Source organism: Polypterus senegalus, chromosome 15 (assembly GCF_016835505.1).
Source record: "Polypterus senegalus isolate Bchr_013 chromosome 15, ASM1683550v1, whole genome shotgun sequence".
Classification (NCBI taxonomy): domain Eukaryota; kingdom Metazoa; phylum Chordata; class Cladistia; order Polypteriformes; family Polypteridae; genus Polypterus; species Polypterus senegalus.
In genome coordinates, this window is record NC_053168.1 from 123,908,264 (window position 1) to 123,933,925 (window position 25,662).

The 25,662-nt window shown below is 41.4% G+C and overlaps 1 protein-coding gene across 2 annotated transcripts in view; it reads left to right on the forward strand.

Moving 5' to 3' along the window:
- The window catches only part of LOC120515381 (pleckstrin homology domain-containing family G member 4B-like), a 169,032-nt gene that overhangs the window by 50,575 nt on the left and 92,795 nt on the right, over window positions 1-25,662 (forward strand). For both annotated transcript variants that reach the window (XM_039736316.1, XM_039736317.1), the window contains exons 2-3: window positions 15,953-16,150; window positions 21,380-22,652. In XM_039736316.1, coding sequence (XP_039592250.1) covers window positions 15,953-16,150; window positions 21,380-22,652 — 1,471 coding nt within the window. The remainder of the gene's footprint in view (window positions 1-15,952; window positions 16,151-21,379; window positions 22,653-25,662) is intronic.

Here is a 25,662-nt window from a genome sequence, read left to right on the forward strand (position 1 = left end):
TCTATCTATCTATCTATCTATCTATCTATCTATCATATATTGCCTTTCACACTATCTATCTATTATATAGTGCCTTTCATATCTATCTATCTATCTATTTATAGTGCCTTTCATTATCTATCTATCTATCTATCTATCTATCTATCTATCTATCTATCTATCTATCTATCTGTCTATCTATCTATCTATCTATCTATTTATAGTGCCTTTCATTATCTATCTATCTATCTATCTATCTATCTATCTATCTATCTATCTATCTATCTATCTATCTATCTATGTGTTAGTATAAATGTACTGATGATATATTCTATTTTGTGAGATTGATTACTATAAAGTCAATACATAAAATACACATTGATTAAGTCACTTTAACTTGATTAGTACACGTATTTAAAAAACCTAAATTCCTTAGATGAAACCAAAAGATCTGAAGCAGAAGTGCAAGCAAATTGAGATACATGTTAAAAAGAAAATTGTGCAATGAAATGAATGTGCAACACTTTGTAATTACCATTGAGGAACACTTTCTTGCTTTAGAAGTTTAGTCCTGGAAGTCTTTTCAGGCTTTGCCAACCTGCAAGCCTTGCATTTTTAGCTCTGTAATTAATTGTCTAACACATTTATCCAAGGCGACTTATGAGATCAGGGCATGGGGCAATTGTTGGCACACATCCTTTACATTTGGGGGAAAAAGAAGAAGGTGAAGTCACTTGTTTGAGGTAGCACAGTAAACTTGAAGTGGAAAGTAAGCCAGCAACTTTGTGGTTTAAAGATCAGTGGTTTAGTCACTAAATCATCATGCATGATGAACAGCACTTAGTAAAGTGTCCTTCATAGTGAAATAATAGCTTGAAATGCCACCTTAAATTCTAGAAAGAACATCAGTACACTTAGTGGCCACTTTATTAGGTTCACTTGATCCTCCAAATGGCTGCGGCTCAGCATGTACAGAATGCAGACCCAGTCGAGAGGTTTAGCTGCTGATTGGCCTAACATGCGAATGGACACGATTGAGGTTGGTGTGGCTCTTAGTGCCAGAATGTGATGGCTCCAGCATCTCAGAAAGGGTCGCCCTTCTTGGATCTTCACTTAATTGTAGTCTTCAGAGGTTACTAAGAGTGGGGATATGAATAACAAGAATTCAGTGAGGGACAGGCCTTTGGGCAAAAAACACCTTGTGTGGTTAATGAGAAAGGTCAGCAGAGAATGATCGAACTTAGTCAAGCTAACAAAGAAGCCACCAATATATGAGGTGCTGCTTAGGACATGAATCATTCTTAGCAGAGTGCAATGAAATGCTTACACTAAAACACCTCAACTGGTTCCTCTCAACTCCTCTTTGGGACTCTAATGAATCGGTAAACTTCTCAATCTGTCACGGAGTATCAACCCAGCCATCCTACGACAGGATATCATTTCTGCCGCTTGTACTTTTTCAGTCCTTAACCACAGCTCATGGCCTTCAGGAAGGACAGAGACGGAGATTGACTGGTAAGCCGAAAGTTTTATCCTCAGACTCAGCTCCCACTTCACCAGCACAGACCAGTTCGCTTACAGAGCACACCAATCTGCTGGTTGATCTCACTTTCCCCATTTTTCCTTCACTCAAGAACAAGATCCTGAAATACTTGAACTCTTCCATGGAGGCAGCTGTTCCTCACTAATCAGGGGTTAGATTTACGATATCAAGACAGAGCCAAGGATGAATGGATAGATAGATAGATAGATAGATAGATAGATAGATAGATAGATAGATAGATAGATAGATAGATAGATAGATAGATAGATAGATAGATAGATAGATAGATAGATAGATACTTTATTAATTCCAAGGGGATGTGAGGGTGTCTGGATGGTGAGGGTAGAGGTGACATTTTTGATTTATCCATATTATGTTCTCCTCTTTTCCTCATCGGACTGTGACCTTCTGCGTGCACCTGAGTGTAAACACTGAGTGAGTAAAAGCACAAATAATGTAGAAATTATGGACGTCTTGACATCTCACAAAGAACGACAGGCAACTGACATCCAGTCAGTATGCCTTATTTGTTACGGTTAACTTCCTGAGAAAAGGCCTTCAAAAAATACCTGTGCCGCATTCCTAAGAAGCGTATGCACGTTAAGCAGCTTTTACCCAAAGTATTTCTTCCTCCAGGGTCTGGTGAGTTTTAACATTCTTTTTATGACCCCTAAACAGGCCTTTGCTTGCAGAGTAACATTTATTATCCTGTGGTTAAAACAATAATTGCATTGTTGTTCATCCTGTTCCTTTATTTGCTGATGTGCCACATTTTGAAGAAGGAAATCCCCACGTTGGGTTTTAATTATCAGGAGTTAAACGATATGAATGGGAGCTTTCACGAATTTCCCACACTAGCTTTCCTCCGTTGGACTTGCCGCATTATGAATCTGTGTTACCTTGGGCTTTGTGGTGTTAGTGTGCTGGAGCTTCGGCTACCAAACCTCCTCCGCCTCTCTGGAGTGGTGCCTGCAAGCGGGCATCAGCACATGAAGCCACACTGCATATTGGCTCACACGGCCCACTGGACTGAAATGTGAACCGCTTTCTACTTTATCAAGAGTAGTCGAGCAATGCTTTATTCACAAATCCTTAGTCTAATGACAAAGGAATATCAATCTACACTCCGTGGCCACTTTATTAGCTCCACTTATCAAGTAGTAGGTAGGACCCTCTTTCACCTCAAGAACTGCCTCAATTCTTCAAAACATGGATTTAACAAGGAGCACCAAACATTCCTAAGAAATTCTGAACCATGCTGACATGATAAAGTCAAACAGCCCCTGTAGATTTATTGGTCAAAAATTCATCCTGTGAACCTCTCATCTCAAATCTTCCCATTTTAGACTGAGATCTGGGGACTGTGCAGATCATTAGACAAAATGGAGTTACTGTCCAACGAGAACCAGCTTAACAGTTTGGTTTTATTTGACATCAGTAAACATCATCCTGAAGGAAGTATTCAAAGGAAAAAGAGTAGAGGGTGAACACCAAGGGATGCACTAAATAAACTGAGCAAAAAGGCTTGTTCAGTCTTAGGCAGGAGTCACTGGTGGCAGTGGTACAACAGCGGTCACTCAGGAAGCTGCTGACGATCATGGACCATGACTCTCACCTCCTGTATGAGGTTTTGGCTAAGCAGAGGAGCACATTTAGTAACAGACTGAGACAAATGAGATACCCCAAGGAGCGTTCTGTCTCTGCCACTTCTACTTTTAGCTATCAGGATCTAGAAGGAGTCAGTCCTTAGCCATGGTGGTCTTGTTCCCTGTGTGCTGATTGCAGACATCTAGACAGACAATGATGGTATGTGCTATCTATTATATTGTGTCTTATCTATCTATCTATCTATCTATCTATCTATCTATCTATCTATCTATCTATCTATCTATCTATCTATCTATCTATTGTAAAGGAAATCAGGATGTCAATGGCCCAAACCCCTTAAACGAACACATCAAGAGTCTCAGGTGCAAAAAATGGATGGTTTATTCAATCCATATTCCTTCTACAGTAGCACAAAGTAACATAAGCACATGTTTCTCTCTCCACAATTCACAATAATCTCTCTCCTTCCAGCTCTTACCACTGCACTGCCCTCCTCCAGTTGAGTGTTGCCTTTCTTCCTCCCAGCCCCAACACACCTGGACATGGGAGTATGATCCCTTTTATTAAGGACCCAGGAGTGCTTCCGGTGCCAGGGCCACTGCCCTATGGAACTACCTCCGGGTCATGCAGAAGTCCCATTTTAGGTGATGCATATACCTGTAGCGCCCTTTTACAGCACCCAGGGTTTCCATCAGGGCTGTGTTGCCTGGCTACATTTCCCAGTATGCCCTGCCGGTTCCATACTGGGCGCCGCTATCCAGGGCCACTGCCATCTAACATTCTGGGGGAGTAAACAGTCCCCAGTGATATCTTCCAGTTCCGATGGGCTGTCCATCCATCCTATCTGGCCCCCTCTTCCCCTCTTTTAAAACCATCCCATCTTTTGGCTGTGATGCACCTCTATCTATCTATCTATCTATCTATCTATCTATCTATCTATCTATCTATCTATCTATCTATCTATCTATCTATCTATCTATCTATCTATCTATCTATCTATTATATAGTTCCAAAACTCAGGATGATTCAAGATGGCAGTGGAGCCCCTTAAGAAGTAGTCAAAGCTGAAGAGGTGGGCTCCACGTTACTGGTATAGCCGGTCATCAGATCATTTAGGGAGGTAGGAGGAGAAGTATTATGCAGCAGCTCCAGCCCTTGACTCAAGGTGATATTGCTATTTGATGAACCTGCAATTTGCCTCCCAGTCTCAAGTGTGTGACAGTATATATGAATAATCACACACATATTGTTTAATAATGTACAACTTCGTATACAATCCACTTTTGCAACTTCCTGATATCCAATGGCATACAATTAGAGTGCAGGTAGGCAATGTGACTAAAAGCCATGCGATATTACGTGACATTTCCAGCAATGTTCAGTCGTAGCCTTCATTTTCATAATCTCAGTGGGCTCCTGTGAAGGCCAGTCACATAATCATGACCAGCAATTCACTCCAACTAACCAAAGACTCGCTCTGAGAAGGTCACATTTTTTGAATTTTGTTTTTAGTTGCAAGGACAGGCTCTGTGCGAATGAGCTGACAACCAAGCTTGGTTTGTAATATTTTCATTATCATGGTGATTTGTATTCTGCTTTTCCAGATATTCTGATTATTTAATCCATGACTAGTGAGCGCATTAGTAGGTCTGACGTTGAAGAAGTTGCAGCCTTTCATCATTTGCTGTCTTCTGCCCAGCTGCCTGCTTGCCACTTGTTGTTAATTGTCATCATTAGGTGTAACCACAAGTAGGCGCCAATGAGCCCCCAAACCATAGAAACAGTAATGCGCAACACAATTCCAGGTTCATTAAAGGCTTTTAATTGTCATCAACATCTCCTCCAGAACAGAAGCAAAAATATAGCAATACACAATTCTCATTCCACTTCCAAGAGAGCGTTGCCCACCACCTCCTGGCTCTTACTCTGTCTCATTTAAGTGAGGTGGTGGGCTCTCTTTTAAATTTGACCCAGGAACTGCTTCTAGGACCTGCCTTTCTCGTCCAGAGCACTTCCAGGTCATCCAATGACCCCAACGGGGCTAAGTCTCTGGAATCCAACTACCATGCCACACTGTGGGTGTCTTAACCCAGTCCAGCCTTGAGGCCTCAACACTGCCACCTGTCGTGTGGAAGAATGAACTGTTCCTGGTATGCCTACTCACATAATCCATAGCATTAAGGCCTACTGGCCGAGCAAGACTCCTTCCTTTATCCCAGCCAGGATGCCCATCCTTCCTTCCTAGCACCTACATAGGATACAATTAAGGGAGCAAACTGCACAGAAAAAAGGCAAATCAACAGGAAAACAACCCAAATAAATAAAGCATTTAAAGTTATTACAGACTGCGGTGGGCTGGCGTGGATGGTTGAATGAAGTTGTTACAGAAATACAAATGTTTTTATACATCTCACAGATTCTCAAATCACACTGCCGTGCTTTTCTGAACGTAGAATAAAGAGAAGAAGAAAAAAAAAAAACAGACGAGCAAATGAAAATGAGACCAGTTAGAGGTAAAAATGACTCACGGATTGCGAAAACTGGCTGAACAAAAATCTGCAGCCACAGGGAGGGAGTTTGAGAACCGACGGCCAAGACACACCTGTTGACTCAGCCGTAGTATTTAACCCTGCAATCTTGCCAATCAATATTTGTATAAAATTGTGCCTTCAGGGGTCGAAGACATTCCACAACACTTGTACAACACGACACCCAAACATGCAGGGTGTGCTCATGGAGCTGAATGGCATCGGCATCTTCCTCAGGCTCAGAGAGCCAACTGGGGGATTTCAACGTGTGGCCTGGTGGTGTGTAGTATCGCGTTTTGACCATTTGTTTTAATACAAATTCATGCAACATCTATCTCAGACTTAATGTGAAAGTATGCAAGAAATGGAGTGTCTCGCAGCAGGAAAACCGAAGGTTGGTAGGCGTCTGCACAGGCACAAGCGTGTCATCCAGTGAGCGGCTCTTTTACTTTCTAATGACGGGTTGCGTCGATTTCACAAAGAATGCTTCACCGTTGACAATTTTATAAACTACCAGAAGTCAGTGATGCAGAGTCGGTGACTCTTGGCTAAACGGACAGATACGCACGATGGCTCATCAGATTTCTTATTTTTAACATTTTTGATGCTTCTTTTAAACGTTTAACAGGGCAAGTTGAGACTCATCATACGTTACCAGTGAAAAGTTTTAGCACAACTCAGTTTTTCTTGAAATTGAATCAGTTGAAATGCAATGCGTGACCTGAAATGGTGAAAAGGTAAGCAGTAACCTGCCAGAGCTTTACATTTAAAGTTTAGGTTAGCAAAAACTAAAAAGAAAGGACATTTCAGAATATTAGAAATGGGCCTTGTTCAGGGAACAACTAATAGGTGCGACTCAAACCACTTACACCTTAACACCAGCAAGACCAAGGAGCTGGTGGTGGATTTTAGGAGGCCCAGGCCCCTCATGGACCCTGTGATCATCAGAGGTGACTGTGTGCAGAGGTACAGACCTATAAATATCTGGGAGTGCAGCTGGATGACAAATTGGACTGGACTGCCAATACTGATGTTCTGTGCAAGAGAGGTCAGAGCAGACTATACTTTCTGAGAAGGTTGGCATCCTTCAACATCTGCAGTAAGATGCTGCAGATGTTCTACCAGACGGTTGTGGCAAGTGCCCTCTTCTACGCGATGGTGTGCTGGGGTGGCAGCATAAAGATGAAAGACGCCTCACGCCTGGACAAACTTGTTAAGAAGGCAGGCTCTATTGTAGGATTAAAGTTGGACAGTTTAACATCTGTGGCAGAGCGACGGGCATTAAGCAAACTCCTGTCAATCATGAAGAATCCACTGCATCCACTGAACAGTGTCATCTCCAGACAGATGAGTAGCTTCAGTGACAGACTTTTGTCACCGTCCTGCTCCACTGACAGACTGAGGAGATCGTTCCTCCCCCACACTATGCGACTCTTCAATTCCACCCGGGGGAGTAAATGCGAACATTAATTTTATTTTAATTCTTTTCATTTTTATTACTATTTAATTTAATATTGTTTCTTTGTATCAGTATACTGCTGCTGGATTATGTGAATTTCCCCTTGGGATTAATAAAGTATCTATCTATCTATCTATCTATCTATCTATCTATCTATCTATCTATCTATCTATCTATCTATCTATCTATCTATCTATCTATCTACCATCTATTTATCTAGGTTACAACCTGCAGATGTTCTGCAGCAATTCAAGTAAATGAAGCAAACAATTTGCACGAGTGTCTCAACTTCTGTTGATTACTTAAAAACCCCCTCCGTGTGTCTTAAAGCAGAGTTGGAGCAGACTGTGTTACTACACCCTAACGACAATTAACAAATGAAATGAGACAGAGCATTATTAACCTTACAAGTGTAGGCCTATCATTTAGACCAGTGGCTCACAACCTTTTTTTGGCCATGCCCCACCTAGACCTCTCTAAAATCATGATGTCCCCCACTGTAACATATACCTTGTTCTTATTATTACCTATTCAAAAAGTGAACTACTCATGTGGAGGAAGCCCATAATGTCAGTAATTTGGTCTGAACAAGCTTCCAAAGAACATGGAAACAAAAGAGGGAAAGGATAGTTGAAGTACTGACAAATTGTTAAAAAAAATAATGTAATATGAAGTAATATGAAAATACAGCTAATGCAGTTTTGAAAACATATAATAAGAGACGTCAGTCATTGTCCAACATGCTATATCCTAACACAGGGGTCTGCTGGAGCCAATCCCAGCCAGCAATCCTGGGCAGGGCACCAGCCCACTGCAGGGCACACACACACCAGGGACAATTTAGAATCGCCAATGCACCTAACCTGGGGAGGAAACCCACGCAGACACGGGGAGCACATGCAAACTCCATGCAGGGAGGACCTGGGAAGCGAACCCAAGTCACCTAACTACGAGGCAGCAGCGCTAACAATGTGCCACTGTGTCGTCTAATAAAAGATGTGACATTCATAAATATAAAATAAGTTTAATGACAGCTTTTTCTGTAATATTTTGATCATTTAATATTTTTTTTATATTGCAAAATGTTATACTCATTGTTACAATTCATATTATTTTAATGGTAAAAACGATTTCTAAGTGAAAAAACCCAAGCCGGCAGTAAAATCATAAATTAAAGGGTTCTTCACCATCCCTTCTATGTTTATATAAATATATAAATGTCTCTGTAAAAAATAAAAATTATTTATTTTTTTCTATCATTTTTAAAAGTGCATTTCTGTTTTTTCATTTTATAAATTGTTTAACGTACCTAAATTCTCAAATTGCCTCCCTAAAAAATCTAATTGCCCCCATGCCCCCCGTGCGCCCCATGTTGGGAATCACCGATTTAGAGAAACTGCAAAACAAATCCAAGTGTCGGCGAGTCCAGTGGTGTCCTACACAATCCAAAGGCAACTGGGAACTGGAAGAAGCTCTGATAGGAAGAGATGTGGCAGAACCAAAGTCACCAGCCAATCAGAAGCCAAGTTTGTGAGGACCACCAGCTTGCGTGATCACAGGCCCCTCACAGCACAACAGCTTCAAGCACAGCTCAACAGTGCAGGTGGACAAAAGCAAAGTGTCAGTTTGTACTGTGAAGAGGAGACTTTGTGCTGCAGGTTTGACAGAGCGAGTGGTAGGAAGAAAGCCATTCCTTAAAGTATAAAATAGACAGATATGATAATACCAGCTAGGATGGATGGATGGATAGATAGATAGATAGATAGATAGATAGATAGATAGATAGATAGATAGATAGATAGATAGATAGATAGATAGATAGATAGATAGATAGATAGATAGATAGATAGATAGATAGATAGATAGATAGATAGATAGATAGATAGATAGATACTTTATAATACCAGCTGTGGAAAATTGTAAAACAAATCCAAGTGTCGGCGAGTCCAGTGGTGTCCTACACAATCCAAAGGCAACTGGGAACTGGAAGAAGCTCTGATAGGAAGAGATGTGGCAGAACCAAAGTCACCAGCCAATCAGAAGCCAAGTTTGTGAGGACCACCAGCTTGCGTGATCACAGGCCCCTCACAGCACAACAGCTTAACAGTTCAGGTCGATTAACTCTTTGAGGGCTGAATATTTTTTCCGAAAAACTCAGTTTTCTGAAAAGCACACAAAGCGATGGTTACACACATAAATCAACATAAAACGTTTGTTGCTGTGTGCTGTGGCTGCTGATGGTGCATGTTCGGCATGTCTAGTGGCAGTGGGGGCACCGAGGTGGTCAGCAGGAATGCACAGTGGGCTGGTTGCCAGGTTGTCTTTGCACAGCAGGTTGGTAGTGGCCGCGGAGTGACACAATACAGTTTTTACCTCTTCTTATCATAAGTGGTGGTCCTCCCAGGCAAACTCTGCTGTAGGCGCATCAGTTACACGAACACGTTCAGCACCAAAATCACCTGGGGACTGATCAGCTGATGCCGGTACCTGACTTTCGTTTTCGATATCCATCTCCTGGTCACTTGCATCAAATTTGGAGTCTGACAAGTCATAGAATTCAACGAAATTTACGTTAAATGTCCATGGAGTATTTTGCTTTGCACATTCGCTTTTGAGTGTCGCCAGATGTCGGTGCCATTTTAGAGGTTGTTTGCTCTTTGCTACTAATGAATCAAAGTTAATCAACAAAGCTATTTAACTTTCCTTCTAGCAAAGAGAGTCAAACTAAAACGTAAGGGCGAGTTTTGTTGCAGTTTACAGCCGATTATTGTCCTCTACCCCTGAATTTTGACAAAAGTCGACATCAGCCCTGAAAGAGTTAAAGCCAAGTGTCAGTTAGTACTGTGAAGAGGAGACTTTGTGCTGCAGGTTTGACAGGGCAAGTGGCAGGAAGAAAGCCATTCCTTAAAGGACAAAACAGAGCCTTGAAATACCAGCTGTGGACTACTGCAGACTGGGAGAAAATCTTATGGACTGGGGAATAAAAATTGGAAATCTTCTGTTCATCACGCAGTGTGCTTGTATGCCATCAAGTTGGTGACAATATGGTTCCTCAGTGTGTGACATTAACTGTCAAACATAGAGGAGGAAGTGTGACGGTCTGGGGGCAAGGGTGATGACTGGCACAGAGTGACTGGCATTGTGAATGAAAACAACAACCACAGTTTGGCTGTTATATCATCAAAAGGCGCAGGCTACTTTGACAAATCACAAATTTGATAAAAACATAATGATTCCTTGACTTATTATTTTTTATTTTATTTGCCATTGCTTATTTGTTCTATTCCTTGATTTCATGAAACATTAAGACATTAAACTGCACGCATTTCCATAAAAACTGAAAAAACGGAGGAGTTGTAAAATTTTTGACCGGTCATGTAATGTGTTGGCCAAGATGAAGCTGGGGGTGCATGATAGGAGAAGCTGAGGAGGAATTTTAAACTTAGGGATTCTAATAGTTTATAGTAACCCTTAACAACCAAAATGAATGCCAAAAGGATACTGAGACAAAAAAGAAAAGTTCTTCTGCTCTAATCCCTTCCGCTTCCAGTAGGATTATTCCTTTTCAGTTATACAGGAGTGCAGGAGCACATGGCAGGGCATTCTTCTTATGTTTTTTACTTTGCTCTAATTGAGAAATCAGTGTTTTTGGTCCTTTTTTTTTTTGTTTTATATACGTAGGCTTGCCTTTGGAGCTGACCTACATTCAACATTCTTATTTCTCCTCAAAGTGTAAATGTGGCTCTTCTGCTCCAGGGTTTCTTATCCGCCCTCGTTCTTGTATTTATAATCCTAAAACTTTTGTTAGGGTTGCTCAAAGGGGTCCATTGAGAGCTTTCCTGTTGCCATTGTAACAGCGGGGATACAAATACGGCCCTGATATTCTGCAAGAAACATTCAGTCTGCTGCTGCTTAAAAAAAAAGTGCTGAGCTTAAGCTTCTGAAGTGGGCACTGCACTGTACTGGCAATGCCTGCTTCCCCAATTTCATTTTGGAGATGCTCAGAGATGTGGATCTTTAAACAAATCCATTTTTTAATGTAAAGTATGTGTATATAAATAATATTGTTTGTTATGTACAATTAATTATATGTAAATGTATACAATTGATTATATATTTAACATGGTAATTCTTTTGCCATTGTTCTGTTTCCATACTGAAAGCATGACAAACCATGTAAGATGCATATGTAATTAAAACAAGAGGCTTCATTACAGAATCACATGGGAATGACAGTTCTGCAACTCATAATAATTACTTTTGCAAATCAAACCAACAAGAGTCATTAGACTGATGTGTCGGGCAGTAACTCATTTACAAATCAAACCAACAAGAGTCATTAGACTGATTGTCAAGTAGTGATTTGTTCATGAATCAAATGAATGTGAATCGTTAGACTGTTTCTAGTGTAGCGACTCGTTCACAAATTAAACAAATGAGAATCATTAGACTGATTCTTGGGTAGTGACTTGTTCGTGAATCAAAATGAATGAGAAACATCAAACTGATTATCGGGTAGTAACTCATTTAAGAATCAAACGAACGAGAGTCATTAGACTGATGTCTCGGGCAGTAACTCATTTACAAATCAAACCAACAAGAGTCATTAGACTGATTCTCAAGTAGTGACTTGTTCATGAATCAAATGAATGCGAATCGTTAGACTGTTTCTAGTGTAGTTCACGAATTAAACAAATGGGAATCGTTAGACTGATTCATGGGTAGTGACTTGTTCGTGAATCAAATGAATGAGAATCGTCAGAGTGATTCTCAGGTAGTGACTCATTTGCGAATCAAATTGAATGAGAAGTGTCAAACTGATTTTCGGGTAGTAACTCATTTATGAATCAAATGAATGAGAGTCATTAGACTGATTCTAGTGTAGTGACTCGTTCACAAGTTAAACAAATAGGAATCATTAGACTGATTCTTGGGTAGTGACTTGTTCGAGAATCAAAATGAATGAGAATCGTCAGAGTGATTCTCAGGTAGTGACTCATTTGCGAATCAAATTGAACGAGAAGTGTCAAACTGATTTTCGGGTAGTAACTCATTTAAGAATCAAACGAACGAGAGTCATTAGACTGATGTCTCGGGCAGTAACTCATTTACAAATCAAACCAACAAGAGTCATTAGACTGATTCTCAAGTAGTGACTTGTTCATGAATCAAATGAATGCGAATCGTTAGACTGTTTCTAGTGTAGTTCACGAATTAAACAAATGGGAATCGTTAGACTGATTCATGGGTAGTGACTTGTTCACAAATTAAACAAATAGGAATCATTAGACTGATTCTTGGGTAGTGACTTGTTCGTGAATCAAAATGAATCAGAATCGTCAGAGTGATTCTCAGGTAGTGACTCATTTGCGAATCAAATTGAACGAGAAGTGTCAAACTGATTTTCGGGTAGTAACTCATTTAAGAATCAAACGAACGAGAGTCATTAGACTGATTCTCAAGTAGTGAGTTGTTCATGAATCAAATGAATGCGAATCGTTAGACTGTTTCTAGTGTAGTTCACTAATTAAACAAATGGGAATTGTTAGACTGATTCATGGGTAGTGACTTGTTCGTGAATCAAATGAATGAGTATCGTCAGAGTGATTCTCAGGTAGTGACTCATTCATGAATCAGATGAATGAGGGTCATTAGCCTCGTACTCAGGTAGTTACTTGTCTGTAAATCAAATGTGTGAGAAACATCAGACTGATTTTCAGGTATTAGCTCGTTTATGAATCAAACAAACGAAAGTCGTTAGACTGATTCTCAGGTAGTGACTTGTTCACGAATCAGATGAATGAGAATCGTTAGACTGATTATTGCATAGTGACTCGTTCACAAATAAAATGAACGTGAATTGTTAGACTGATTTTTTGGTAGTGACTTGTTCATGAATCAGATGAACGAGAGGCATTAAGCTGATTTGCAGGTAGTGATTCGTTTGTGAATCAAATGAATGAGAAACGGCAGCCTGATATTCATGTAGTAAGTTGTTTACAAATCAAACGAATGAGAGTCATTAGACTAATTTTCTGGTAGTTATTCGTTCACAAATCAAATGAATGAGAACCATTAGACTGATTTTGGTTAGTGATTTATTCATGAATCAAATCAAATCAACAAGAATCATTAGATTTGTATCTTGGGTAGTGACTCATTCTTGATTCGAATGAGCAAAATCGTTAGACTGATTCTCAGGTAGTGACTCGTTTACGAATTAATCGAATGAGAATCATTAGACTCATTCACGGGTACTGACTCGTTCTGGATTCAAATGAATGATAATCGTTAGACTGATTATCACATAGTAACTCATTTGTGAATCAAATGAATGAGAATCGTTAGACTGATTTTTGGGTAGTAAATTGTTCGTGAATCAGACGAATGAGAGTTATTAAGCTGATTTTCAGGTAGTGACTTGTTTGCGAATCAAATCAATGAAAATCATCAGACTGATTCTTGGGTAGTGACTCACTCATGAATCAAATCAAATCAACAAGAATTGTTACACTTGGGTAGTGACCCATTCTTGATTCAAATGAGCAAGATCGTTAGACTGATTCTCAGGTAGTGACACATTTTTTAATCAAATGATGAGAATTGTTAGACTGATTCTCGAGTAGTAACTCGTTCATGAATCAGTCAAGACACATGAATTAGGGTTCTTGCACTGCCACTTTAAAACTTCTATCAGTGAATCGATTAAAGCTGATGACATCACGTAGGAAGGACATGCATGTGCTTTAACACTTCCGTTGAGCTCTAATGAACCGGTTTGTTCATATTATTCACTGAAAACTGTTACTCAAAAAGAGCAAACTGTTTGTGAATCGTCTATCACTCTAAACCAGGGGTTTCAACTCCGATCCTGGTGGGCCGCTGTGGCTGCAGGTTTTCATTCTAACCCTTTTCCTGATCCACGAGCACTTTTTGCTGCTAATTAACTCCTTTTCCCTTCATTTTAATTCCCCTATTTTTAAGGATTCCTTCCCCTGCATTGATTCGTTTCTTCATTAAACGGCAGCCAAACAGAAATGAGATGTGAAATCGGGGATTCAAACTCCAACCAATTTCACTCCAACCAGTTTCTTAATGAGAAGCTGTTAATTAAAGCCGTTATTGAATATCACGACTTGTCGCTGCTTTCGTTCTGCTACAGCAGACTGTTGATTTTCTGCTTTTTCTAAGACCACCGCCAAGATGTTTTAAGGCGCTTTTCCACTGCATAGTACGGCACAGCACGATTCAGTACAGCTCACCTTGGTTCGGCTCAGTTCGGCTCGGTTTGCGTTTCGACTGCAGTTTAGTACCGCTTTAGAGTGGGCGGGATTATTCCGTGTCGTTATAGTTGCGCCGCCTCTACTGCCGTGACACCGTGGAACTTTTACAACAACACGCAGACAACGACAACACTTTAGCTCGACGATGCGCAAGGGTAAGCATCTAAAAAAAGCACGTCACTAGCTAACTTTTATCACTGTTGCAAAGCATAAAATGAACTTAACGGCCAGTGTAACATTAAAATGCTGATTCTGTATATTACAGATCTTCCACATTTTGCAAAAAAGTCGCCGCAACAGACCATCTGTTTGGACATTTAACCGTGCCTCAGAGTGGTGGGATGTGATTGTTCCCGGTTTTACAAACACTCAGTGGCTGGAGAACTTTCGAATGTCTGAAGAAACATTCATCCACTTATGCAACAAACTGCGTCCAGCGATGGAGAGACGCGACACAAACCTCCGCGTGTGTGTACCTTTAAAGAAAAGAATAGCCAGTGACGCAGTAATGACGATTTTCTCCGGCCAATCAGTGACCAGCAGAGTTTACACGTCACGTTTTGGTAACGGTTCGGCGCGCTTGGAACCTCGGCTGAGGTGGTACTAAAAAAAGGACCAGGTACCAGTTACTGTTCCCAGTGGAAAACGCCCCAAAAGTGAGCTGAACTGAACCGTGTCGTGCCGTACTATGCAGTGGAAAAGCGCCAATAGTGACCTGAGCAGACCAACATGGCCGAGACCTTCAACTTTCTTTATTTTCAGGTTAGCTGGTCATGTGGCAGCTTATTTTGTGTCTCATTATTGTTTGGCTGCTCATTAAGGAAAAAGACACAACTAAGGGGTCTGAGTCACGTAGATTAAAACTAAGTTAAAACAAGTTAATCAGCAGCAAAAATGGCTCACTAATTAAGAAGATTGTTAGAATGAAAACCAGCAGCTGCTGCGGCCCACCAGCACCGGAGATGGACACCCCTGTTCTAAACAGAACATTTATAGCAGCAGCTAGTTACTTGATTGACTGAATGATTGGATTAATGAATAATTGAATGAACCTTTGTCATACATAAAATATTCCATCAGCTTTTTAAAATGTTCACACTGTGGAACAAACAATCTAATGACATTTAGAAAGTCTTTAACTACTTCCCAGAATTCTATGGGATTCATTTGGAAGATTTATTGGATGACCCACCTTTGTTTTACAGTGAATTTCTAATATCTGAGAACAGGACTGTGTCATGTCTATGACGTGTTTTATTGCTAACCAAAATATTTAACAGAACAGATAATTGGCCGGTTGACTGCACTAGTTAATCAATGAATCCTTTTTGTTGGTTGTCTGCTTTATTTAAAGATCTCAAAGTGCTTTTGTTAAAACCATACATGATGTTTCTTCCATCTTTTCTTGTTCTTTTGCACAGTTTCCACAGAGAGAGACTCTTATTGTACTTTTGCCTTTTCAGTTAAAGCGAAGATTAAACCGTGTCTCAGAATTGGAGGATTTCTCTTGCCGTGCTAACACTCATTCCCTTTATCCTTGTTAATCCCGCAGGATTCGGAGTCACTTGACACCTGCATTCAGAGCACCTTGTCCGCTCTCTACCCGCCTTTCAATGCCACCGCCGCCACTGTATTGTGGCAGCTCTTTAGTGTGGTGGAGAAAGTGTACCGCGGAGATGGGCTTCGCTGCCTGATTGACTTTCTTGTCCCTGCCAAGAGGATACTTCAGTCCATTCAGGAAGAAACATGCGTAAGTAGAGAATCATCTTTGTTCTTAACTGATATCAAGTGAAATGCGATCTGCCTGATGTCAGCGCTGAGTTGTTTCAACTGGTGGGCATCTCACTGAAATGTGATCACCACTCTTAAGCACAGCTATTGTTAGACAAGAGAAGTCTGTCTGCAAGCCCCCGGGATTTTGTTTCCGGGGATGTCCCACATCTGCGCTTTCTGTGACAGTTCCATTGCGTTGGTGGATTTGTCCCTCACCAGACAGGCAGCATCATGCTTGGAACCGCAAGGTCAGGGGGTCACCCCAGGCCACCAGGTGTGTTTGCACGTATGTTGTGTTTTGTGGGTTACAGGGGTCAGGTGGGTGAGAAAGAAAGTTTAGGAATGTTCAGCCGTGATAAATTAGGAGGAATTTCCCAGAATGGATAAATGAAAGGAAGTAAAGCAAAACAGAGCAGTACAGCCCCTTCAAATTTTGTGGCAAAATTCTAGGTGGTCCCATTTTCTAAGCAAAATTGTGCACAACGTCACAGCAGAAAAGACGGTTTGACAAAGCCCAACAAGTTAAGAGTTCCCAGGTTAGGGAAGCACATTGTTAAACGATTCTCCAGACTGGTTTCCGGGACCGTCCGGTTTTCTAGAGCCCCGTCTGAAAAGGTCAGGGCAAGCTGTGGGTTAGTTGCCCTCGCTTCTCAGAGCTGTGGGTGGAAACGGAGAGACAGTTAGCGTGAGCGCCCCCTCTCGTCCCAGAGTGGTAATGCTTTCCTCAGCAAAACTAGGAAGGGAATCCTCAGGCACACTTTTTGTCATTTTGTAACCTATTTAATCCAGACCAGGGAAGTGGCGGGGTTCAGAGCCTATCCCATCTAGCATAGGGCATAAGGCAGAAACCAGTCCTGGACAGGCTGCCAGTTAATTACAGAGCAAACACACACACATACACATTGGGGTCAATTTACATAACCTGCATATCTTTGGGCAGTCGGAGGAAACTTGGAGCACCCAAAGGAAGCCCAAGAGACACGGAGAGAACATGCAAACCCCATTCAGGGATAGCCCAGGACATGAGCCTTGATCTTCTTACTGCGAGGCAGCAGCTCTAGCACTGTGCCACCATGATGCCTCATGTTGAATGGCATCCCTAAACTGAACAGAAATTTATGGGTGTGGTTTGGTGCACAAGCGCCTCCGTCCCCTCTGCAGCTTCCTGTTTTGAGCTGGACGCTGTCTGAACAAGCGCGTAAACAAGTGCAGAAACCGAATGGAGACTGGCCTCAGAGAGCCTTGCTTAGATTGCTCAATTTCACTTCGTAGGTATTAAGTTGAGATCAGGGAGATTAACACAACGGGCCAAGGCTCGTTCCCCTTGTTCATTTCCCTTCCCTTTGCATAATAATATTATGAACAAAACAGGTGGGGAGTTTAAAATAAATGCAAAAGAAAATTTCCAAATGGGTGGAGAACATTCCATCCATCCGAATGATTTGCTAGGTCATCCTAATAAAATATTTGAAAAGCTGGCAGAGTTATTCATTATGCATTTTCCGATCCTGCTTATTTTATTACAGGGTCACAGGCAGTCAAAGACTAAACCAGAAACTCTGAGGGGACGATCAGCCATTGCAGGGCAAAGTAAAGCATACAAACCTTCAAATTCTTATAACATGAGATGTTTGTTATGGGGCGGCACGGTGGCGCAGTGGGTAGCGCTGCTGCCTCGCAGTTAGGAGACCCTGGGTCCTCCCTGCGTTGAGTTTGCATGTTCTCCCCGTGTCTGCATGGGTTTCCTCCCACTGTCCAAAGACATGCAGGTTAGGTGCATTGGTGATCCTAAATTGTCCCGTGTGTGCCCTGTGGTGGGCTGCTGCCCTGCCCGGGGTTTGTTTCCTGCCTTGTGCCCTGAGTTGGCTGGGATTGGCTCCAGCAGACCCCCGTGACTCTGTAGTTAGGATATAGCAAGTTGGATAATGGATGGATGTTTGTGATATGAGATGAAAGTTCAAACACCCCACAAAATGAAAGTTGAGGTCCTTGAAACTGTGAGGCAGCAGAACTAGCTAATCCCTCTGCCACCATGGTACCCTGAAAGAGAATCCACTGCAATAATTCACATTTTTTTTCTTCATGATTTCATATACTATATATTATTATTCGGCTATTTATCCAAGGTGACTTACAACATTTGAGAGGAGCAAACTCTTAAATGGTGGGTCTGAGGCTAAGGATCTGCACTGGTATCCAGAAGGTTGCTGGTTTGAATCCCCATTACTGCCAAAAGGGGATCCTACTCTGCTGGGCCCTTTTGCAAGGCCCTTAACCTGCAATTGCACCAATGGCTGACCCTGCCCTCTGACCCCAAGGGGTCAACAAAAACTAACAAATTCCTAATACAAGAAACTGTATAAGATGAAATAAAGAGAAAAAATCCCAGGGTTAGAATTCCAAAGCCTTAATCACTACATTTTACCTCCTGCTTAAACTTTGTGCCTTGGCTAGAAATCAAACCTGGGTCAACTGCTTGGAAGGCAGCGATGCCAACCGCTATGCCACCAATGCTATGAGAGTCAGCTTCAAACTAAACGCAAATAGAATGTCAGATTAGAGAAACCTTTAGAATTAATTGCCTTAGCACCAATGAAAAATGGGTGCAAAATTAGCTCAGACACAGGAAGCAGAGGGCGATGGTGCCAAGAGCCCCATCAGAACTGGCTGATGTTAAGAGTGGTGTCCAGCAGGGATCAATGGTGGGATTGCTCCTATTTTTAATATACAGGGTGAGTCAATATTATGTTAACACTAATGGTACTGCTATGTATATGCTTATATACAATTGTTGTGGACATCTGCGTGCCACATATGGTGCATGATGGCGAACAGGTTGAGACATTCCTGTAAATCATCTTGCACATATGAAGTATGTTTTGTGAATAAATTGTTTCCACCATTCAAATGTTAACATAATTTTGACTCCCCCTGAATACAGTATAAATGATTCGGATATGAATATAAACTGGTTTAGAGATGATACTAAGCTTGGTGGATCTGCAGAGAATTGAGAATCTGAGGGACGTGGACATTAGACAGGCCAGGGTAGATTTATGGCAGATGAAATTTAATGTCAGTAAATGTAAAATATTACATGTAGGAAGTAAAATGTTAGGTTTGAATACACGATGGGAGGTCTGCGTCCACCTTATAAGAAGGATTTAGGAATCTTAGTGGACTTGATGGGCGGCACGGTGGCTCAGTGGGTAGCGCTGCTGCCTCGCAGTAAGGAGACCTGGGTTCGTGGAGTTTGCATGTTCTTCCCGTGTCTGCGTGGGTTTCCTCCTACAGTCCAAAGACATGCAGGTTAGGTGGATTGGTGATTCTAAATTGTCCCTAGTGTGTGCTTGGTGTGTGGGTGTGCATGTCCTGTGGTGGGATGGCGCCCTGCCCGGGACTGATTCCTGCCTTGTGCCCTGTATTGGCTGGGATTGGCTCCAAGACCCCCTATGAACCTATGTTAGGATTCAGTGGGTTAGAAAATGGATGGATGGACAGTGGACTTGACACTACCACCTTCTAGACAGAGTTCAAAAGCCTAAAAGGATTAGAGGTTATATAGCGCCTTGACATGTGGAGTACAAGTCACAGGAGGTTCTGCTCAGGCTTTATAACGCACTGGTGAGGCCTCATCTGGAGTTCTGTGTACAGCTTTGGTCTCCAGGCTACAAAAAAAGAAAAAGTCCAGAGAAGAGCGACTAGGCTGATTCAGGGCTACAGGGAATGAGTTATGAGGAAAGATTAAAAGAGCTGAACCTTTACAGTTTAAGCAAAAGAAGATTAAGAGGAGACCTGACTGAAGTGTTTAACATTATAAAGTGAATTAGTCCAGTGGATTGAGACTGCAACTTTAAAATGAGTTCATCAAGATCACAGGGACACAGTTGAAAACTTAACGGTAAATTTCACACAAACATTGGGACGTTTATCTTTACACAAAGAACCACAGATACATGGAATAAGTGACCAATTAGTGTGGTAGACAGGAGAACTTTAGGGATCTTCAAAAATGGAATTGATTTTATTTTGGAAGAATCGGATAAGACTGGTGAGCTTTGTCCAGATTGTCCTAATGTTCTAACTCAGCGCTTCCCAAACTCAGTCCTTGGGTGCTGGTTTTTGTTCCAACCAACGTCTGTTTTTCATTGGTCCCTTAGCCTAATTAAGTCAGTCATTATTTCCCAGATAATTTGGAGTCAATGCAGAAATTACAAACTAAGTTTGGTAGATTTTTATTTAAATGTAATAAGCAGTTATATGGGCAATATGTCATTTTTTTAAGTTATTAACAGTATCCATCCATCCATTATCCAACCCACTATATCCCAACTACAGGGTCACAGGGGTCTGCTGGAGCCAATCCCAGGCAACACAGGGCACAAGGCAGGAAACAAACCCCAGGCAGGGTGCCAGCCCACCGCAGGGCACACACACACACACACACACACACTAGGGACAGTTTAGCATCACCAGTCCACCTAACCTGCATGTCTTTGGACTGTGGGAGGAAACCCACGCAGACACGGGGAGAACATGCAAACTCCACGCAGGGAGGACCCGGGAAGTGAGGCAGCAGCGCTACCCACTGCACCACCGTGCCACCCTATTATCAGCGTTTTCAACCTTATTTTCAGTCTGCTTTTCCCGTTTTTCTGATTATTTAATTGATCATTTACTAATTAGGGGGTCTGACACTGAAGCCGTTGCTGCTTTCACCATCCCGGGTGTCTGCTATGCTGGTGTCACTTAAGGGTTAAGTGAAGGGAGCAAAATACACAGAAAAAGGGGAAAATAATAGAAAAACAACAAAAGAGAGTTAAGCCTTTAGAACTTTAGAAAAAAATATAAATATGTCTAAATGTCTTGTAAGTGTAAAAACCACACTGTTGTGTTTTTCTGAATGCAGAATAAGAGAAAAGTAAAAAAGACCGGCTAATTAAATGAGTTGTTATCGATTACTATCACCGATTGTGAATCTGGTTGGAACAAAAACCTGCAGCCACAGTGAGTCCCCAGGATCGAGTTTGAGGAGCACTGTTCTAACTTTGGCATTACTAAAGTTCATTTCTGGGTTCAAATTTAAAATTCTAAATTTTTGTTTTTGCCTAAAATGGTCAAACATACATTAACAATTTCAGTCTATAAACAGAACACAATGTACGCTCCATCAGTTTAACTTGCCTTTCCGTTTCTTTCCTTGCAGGCAAAGTTCAAAGGCTTTATTTTTTATCATGAAGGATGGCCTCTGTGCATTCATGAGAAAATTATCGTGCAGCTTACATCCCTTCACAAAGTAAGATTGAAACCCGGGGATTTTTACATACAAATCGTTCCACTGGGAAAGCAGTCGGCAAAACTAGTTTTGAAATGTCTTTCACGGAGTGGAGAAGGTATCCAAGAAATCCTGGTCCCGGAAAGCATGTATGGGGGTATCTTTACAACTGAGTTCCTGCAAAATGTGACAGAAGAAACAAATTGTTGCCCACTTCTAAACTGTTTACTGACCACGGGCACAGTGGTGTACAGGACGCCTTGGAGGAATATTGTCAATCCCGTTTTTGTCACCTCGCCAGATAGCATGCTGCCAATTTTTAATGGAAATGCTGGCCATGACCAAAACAGGAATAGTAATGTGCCAAGCGATAATGTGACAGATACTCTTGAAAGTCACAGCTCTCAAGACAGCTTCACCTCAGGTGACACTGACTTAACTGTCATTGAAGTTGCCCCTCAGGATAATCAAGGGAATAATTCTTCCAATGAGGTCTTCTCCCAACAAAACACGACTTTGGTGAAGGAAAACGAAGTTGGGAGTTCTGATAATCAGGACATGCGATTTTCTAACAGTAAAAAGACAGACGGACTATTGCTGGACAACGAAGAGCCGAAAGACGTAGACATGGAAGACAGAGGTCTGCCTCTGAAAGCTGATACTAGAAGTGGTTCACGCGTTCTTTCTTTTAACACAACTGATCTTAGTGATCCAGGACCTCGAAGAAGGCCACTCAGGGATTCTACCTATTTTGAAACAAGACGTTTGTTCAGGAAATCCTACATGGAGGCCTTACAAAATCCAATGCATCTCGGTTCCAGCTCAGAGGAGTCCATCAATGAGGAGACAGTGCAACAGAAAGATAATTGTTTAGATGTGTCTCACACTAGTAGTGACGACAAAGATAACCAAAGAGAATCCATCCCTTGTCCAACCAACAGTGTGCTATCCAGAGAGGTCTCTAGACCGCACAGCCCACCTGGACCTGCTTTAATTGAAGACAATAGGCTAAATCAACGACGGTCTAAGTCCCTAGATCGGACTCCTAAGGGTACTGCGTCCAAAACCCACAGGACGCGTTCATCTTCAGGTGGCCCAGCAAATCGAAGTTCCAAAACAGCTCTGAACGGATATGCCCAGAGGGTCGGGAAACTGGATTTTGATGAAAGTGACAAAGGGTCACAGTGCACTAAGGCAGACGCTGGTAAATAATTCTCTTTATTTTAATCTGGAGCTTTGTCTTTTTTGTAAAAACATTACAACAAAAATATACAGGGAATTGATGGAAAAGCACAACAATGCAAGCAAGTGTGTCGTGATACAAATAATGGGAAAACAACTTAAATCTCAAGGGTGTAATTATTTTCTGGGAGCAGGGAAAAACAAACTAAAATACACAGGAAATGATTTAAGTAAATTAAAGACAGAAAAAAACAAAAAAAAAAGAAAGAAAAAAAGACGAGGCTGTGTCCCTCCTACTGCTGACGCTAAGAAAAGCAGTTTTTATTTAGTGAAGACGGGAAAGACACGAATATCAGATGCAGTCAGATAATTCAAAGTTTTTCAGAAGAAATATTGTAAATAGTCGTTAGATAGACAGGAAATGCACTCTGTGATTGATAGATCATGTGGGAATAACAGGCTGAAATGAAAATACATTTTTGGGGCGTTGACCCAGTGGCCCCCCTTTACTTATAAGACTAAACAAAAACAGAGCTTGATCGTGTAAAAGGAAATGAAATGAAACGAAATCTATCGCCTCCAGAATTATGTGGCAGGTATTAGCTAGGCTTTCTTTTCTGCCGTCTGAAAGGTATGGAGCTCCTTAGCTGTAGTCACTTTGGACAGATGTAGCCCGATGATTCATGTTAGCAATGATGAAATGCCTTGTGTCTTGTGTGTTGTGTGATTTTAATCAACATAGAAAGTATGTTAGTCTAATTACAAATAGAGGAGCTGGAGTTGGTGTTGTTGGTGCCAGAAATTCAGGAATCACAGTCGGAGTCGGTGGTACAAGAAATTGCGGAGTTAGAGTCAGAGTTAATGGTGTCAGAAATTGAGGAGTCACAGTCAGAGTTGGTCGTATAAGAAATTGAGGAGATGGAGTCAGAGTTGGTGGGGTTGGAGTCAGAGTTGATGGCATCAGAAATTGAGGAGATGGGGTCAGAATTGGTGGTACCAGAAATTGAGGAGTTGGGGTCAGAGTTGGTGGTACCAGAAATTGAGGAATCAGAGTTGGAATGGTTGGAGTTGATGGTATCAGAAATTGAGGAGTCAGAGTAGGTGGTGTTGGAGTTGGAGTTTATGGTTATCAGAGATTGAATAGTCAGAGTTGGTAGTGTTGGAGTCAGAGTTGGTGATACCAGAAATTGAGGAGTTGGAGTCAGCGTCAAAGGTTTGTGTACCGACTCCACAGCCCTGCTCTTAGATTTCAATTCTGTGCCCATTGTTGGTGATGTGGGGGTCTGCACATTCTCCCTATGTCTGTGTGAATTTTTTCCAATGTATTCAAGTACATGTAGACAGTGCTGCAGCAAATACATATAGAAATGATAGATTTCAGTTTTTGATTTTTAATAAATTTGCAAACCTTTCTGGAAACATGTTTTCACTTCATTATTATGGGTTATTGAATGTAGATTGATAAGCAACAACAGCAAATTTATCCATTTAAAATGAAATCTACAGTTCAATAATGTTTGCTTTATGAATTAATTATGTTTTCCTCAAGCACACATTTCTAATCTGATTTTTAGAAATGGAACAGAATACTTTTGTTCACAAAATAAATCCGTTTATCTGGCATGGTTCTGGATCTCACACTACCAAGAGCAGCTTTTGGAGCTGGAATTGTAAGCTCATTACTGCGTCTCCATGCTATTGTTGAGACTTCTTATTTTTCATTACATTTGTACACTTTATTTGGGCCGTCATTTCCTGGCTTAATGTGTCACACTTGCTTTCTGGAGTCCTTGCTGTGCAAACTGACAGACACACACTGTTGCTTCAGACGGGTGACTGATGCCACTACTGGACTGTGCATCTTATTCTTATAACTTGTGTGGTGGCTCAGAGGCTAAGGATCTGCGCTGGTATCTGCAAGTTTGCCACTTCAAGTCCTGTTACTGTCAGAAGGGATCCTACTTTGTTGGGCCCCTTAACCTGAAAATTGCTCCAGGGGTACTGTACAATGGCTAACTCTACGCTCTGATCTACAAAGGTCATGTGTCAAGACAATTTCCTCTCTGGGATTAATGAAGTGCAACAAATTTAAAAACATATTCTGTCCTAACAACAACAACAACAACAACATTTATTTACATAGCACATTTCCATACAAATAATGCCGCTCAAAGTGCTTTACATGATGAAGAAAGAGAAAAAAGAAAGTAGGAATCAAAATCAGAGAACACTAATTAACATAGAATAAAAGTAAGTGGCCAGGGAGGACAGAAAAAACAAAAAACAAACTCCAGACGGCTGGAGAAAAAATAAAATCTGCAGGGGTTCCGAGGTCACGAGACCACCCAGCCCCCTCTAGACATTCTAACTAACATAAATGGCCTCAATCAGTCCTCATTGTATTCAGGGTTCTCATGGAAGGACTTGATGATGACGGTCACATGGACTTCTGGCCTTTAATCCATCAGTGTAGGGACATCACGGTGCTTTGATTAGGTTGTGGTGGTTCAGATTGCCACCTCAGAAAACTGGAAAAAGAACAGAAGAGAGAGTAGGGGTTAATACGGACTTTGGAGCAAACACCATGAATAGTTATGATAATTTATTTAATATACAGAGCATCAGGATTAAACTAAAATGAAGTTATGAGAAGGCCATGTTAAAGTAATGAGTTTTTAGCAGTGCTCCACCGTATCAGCCTGGCAAATTTCCATTGGCAGAGTATTCCAGATTTTAGGTGCATAACAGCAGAAGGCCGCCCGCCTCACCACTTCTTTTAAGTTTAGCTCTTGGAATTCTAAGGAGACACTCATTTGAAGATCTAAGGTTACGATTTGGAATATAAGGTGTCAGACATTCCGATATTTAACATGGAGCGAGATTATTTAAGGCTTTATAAACCTTAAGCAGTATTGCAAAGTCAATTCTGAATGACACAGGTAACCAGTGTAGTGACATCAAAACTGGAGAGATGTGCTCGGACACACACTGTGTCTTGTGCAGTGGATCCGTTTTACTGGAACAAGAGCAGT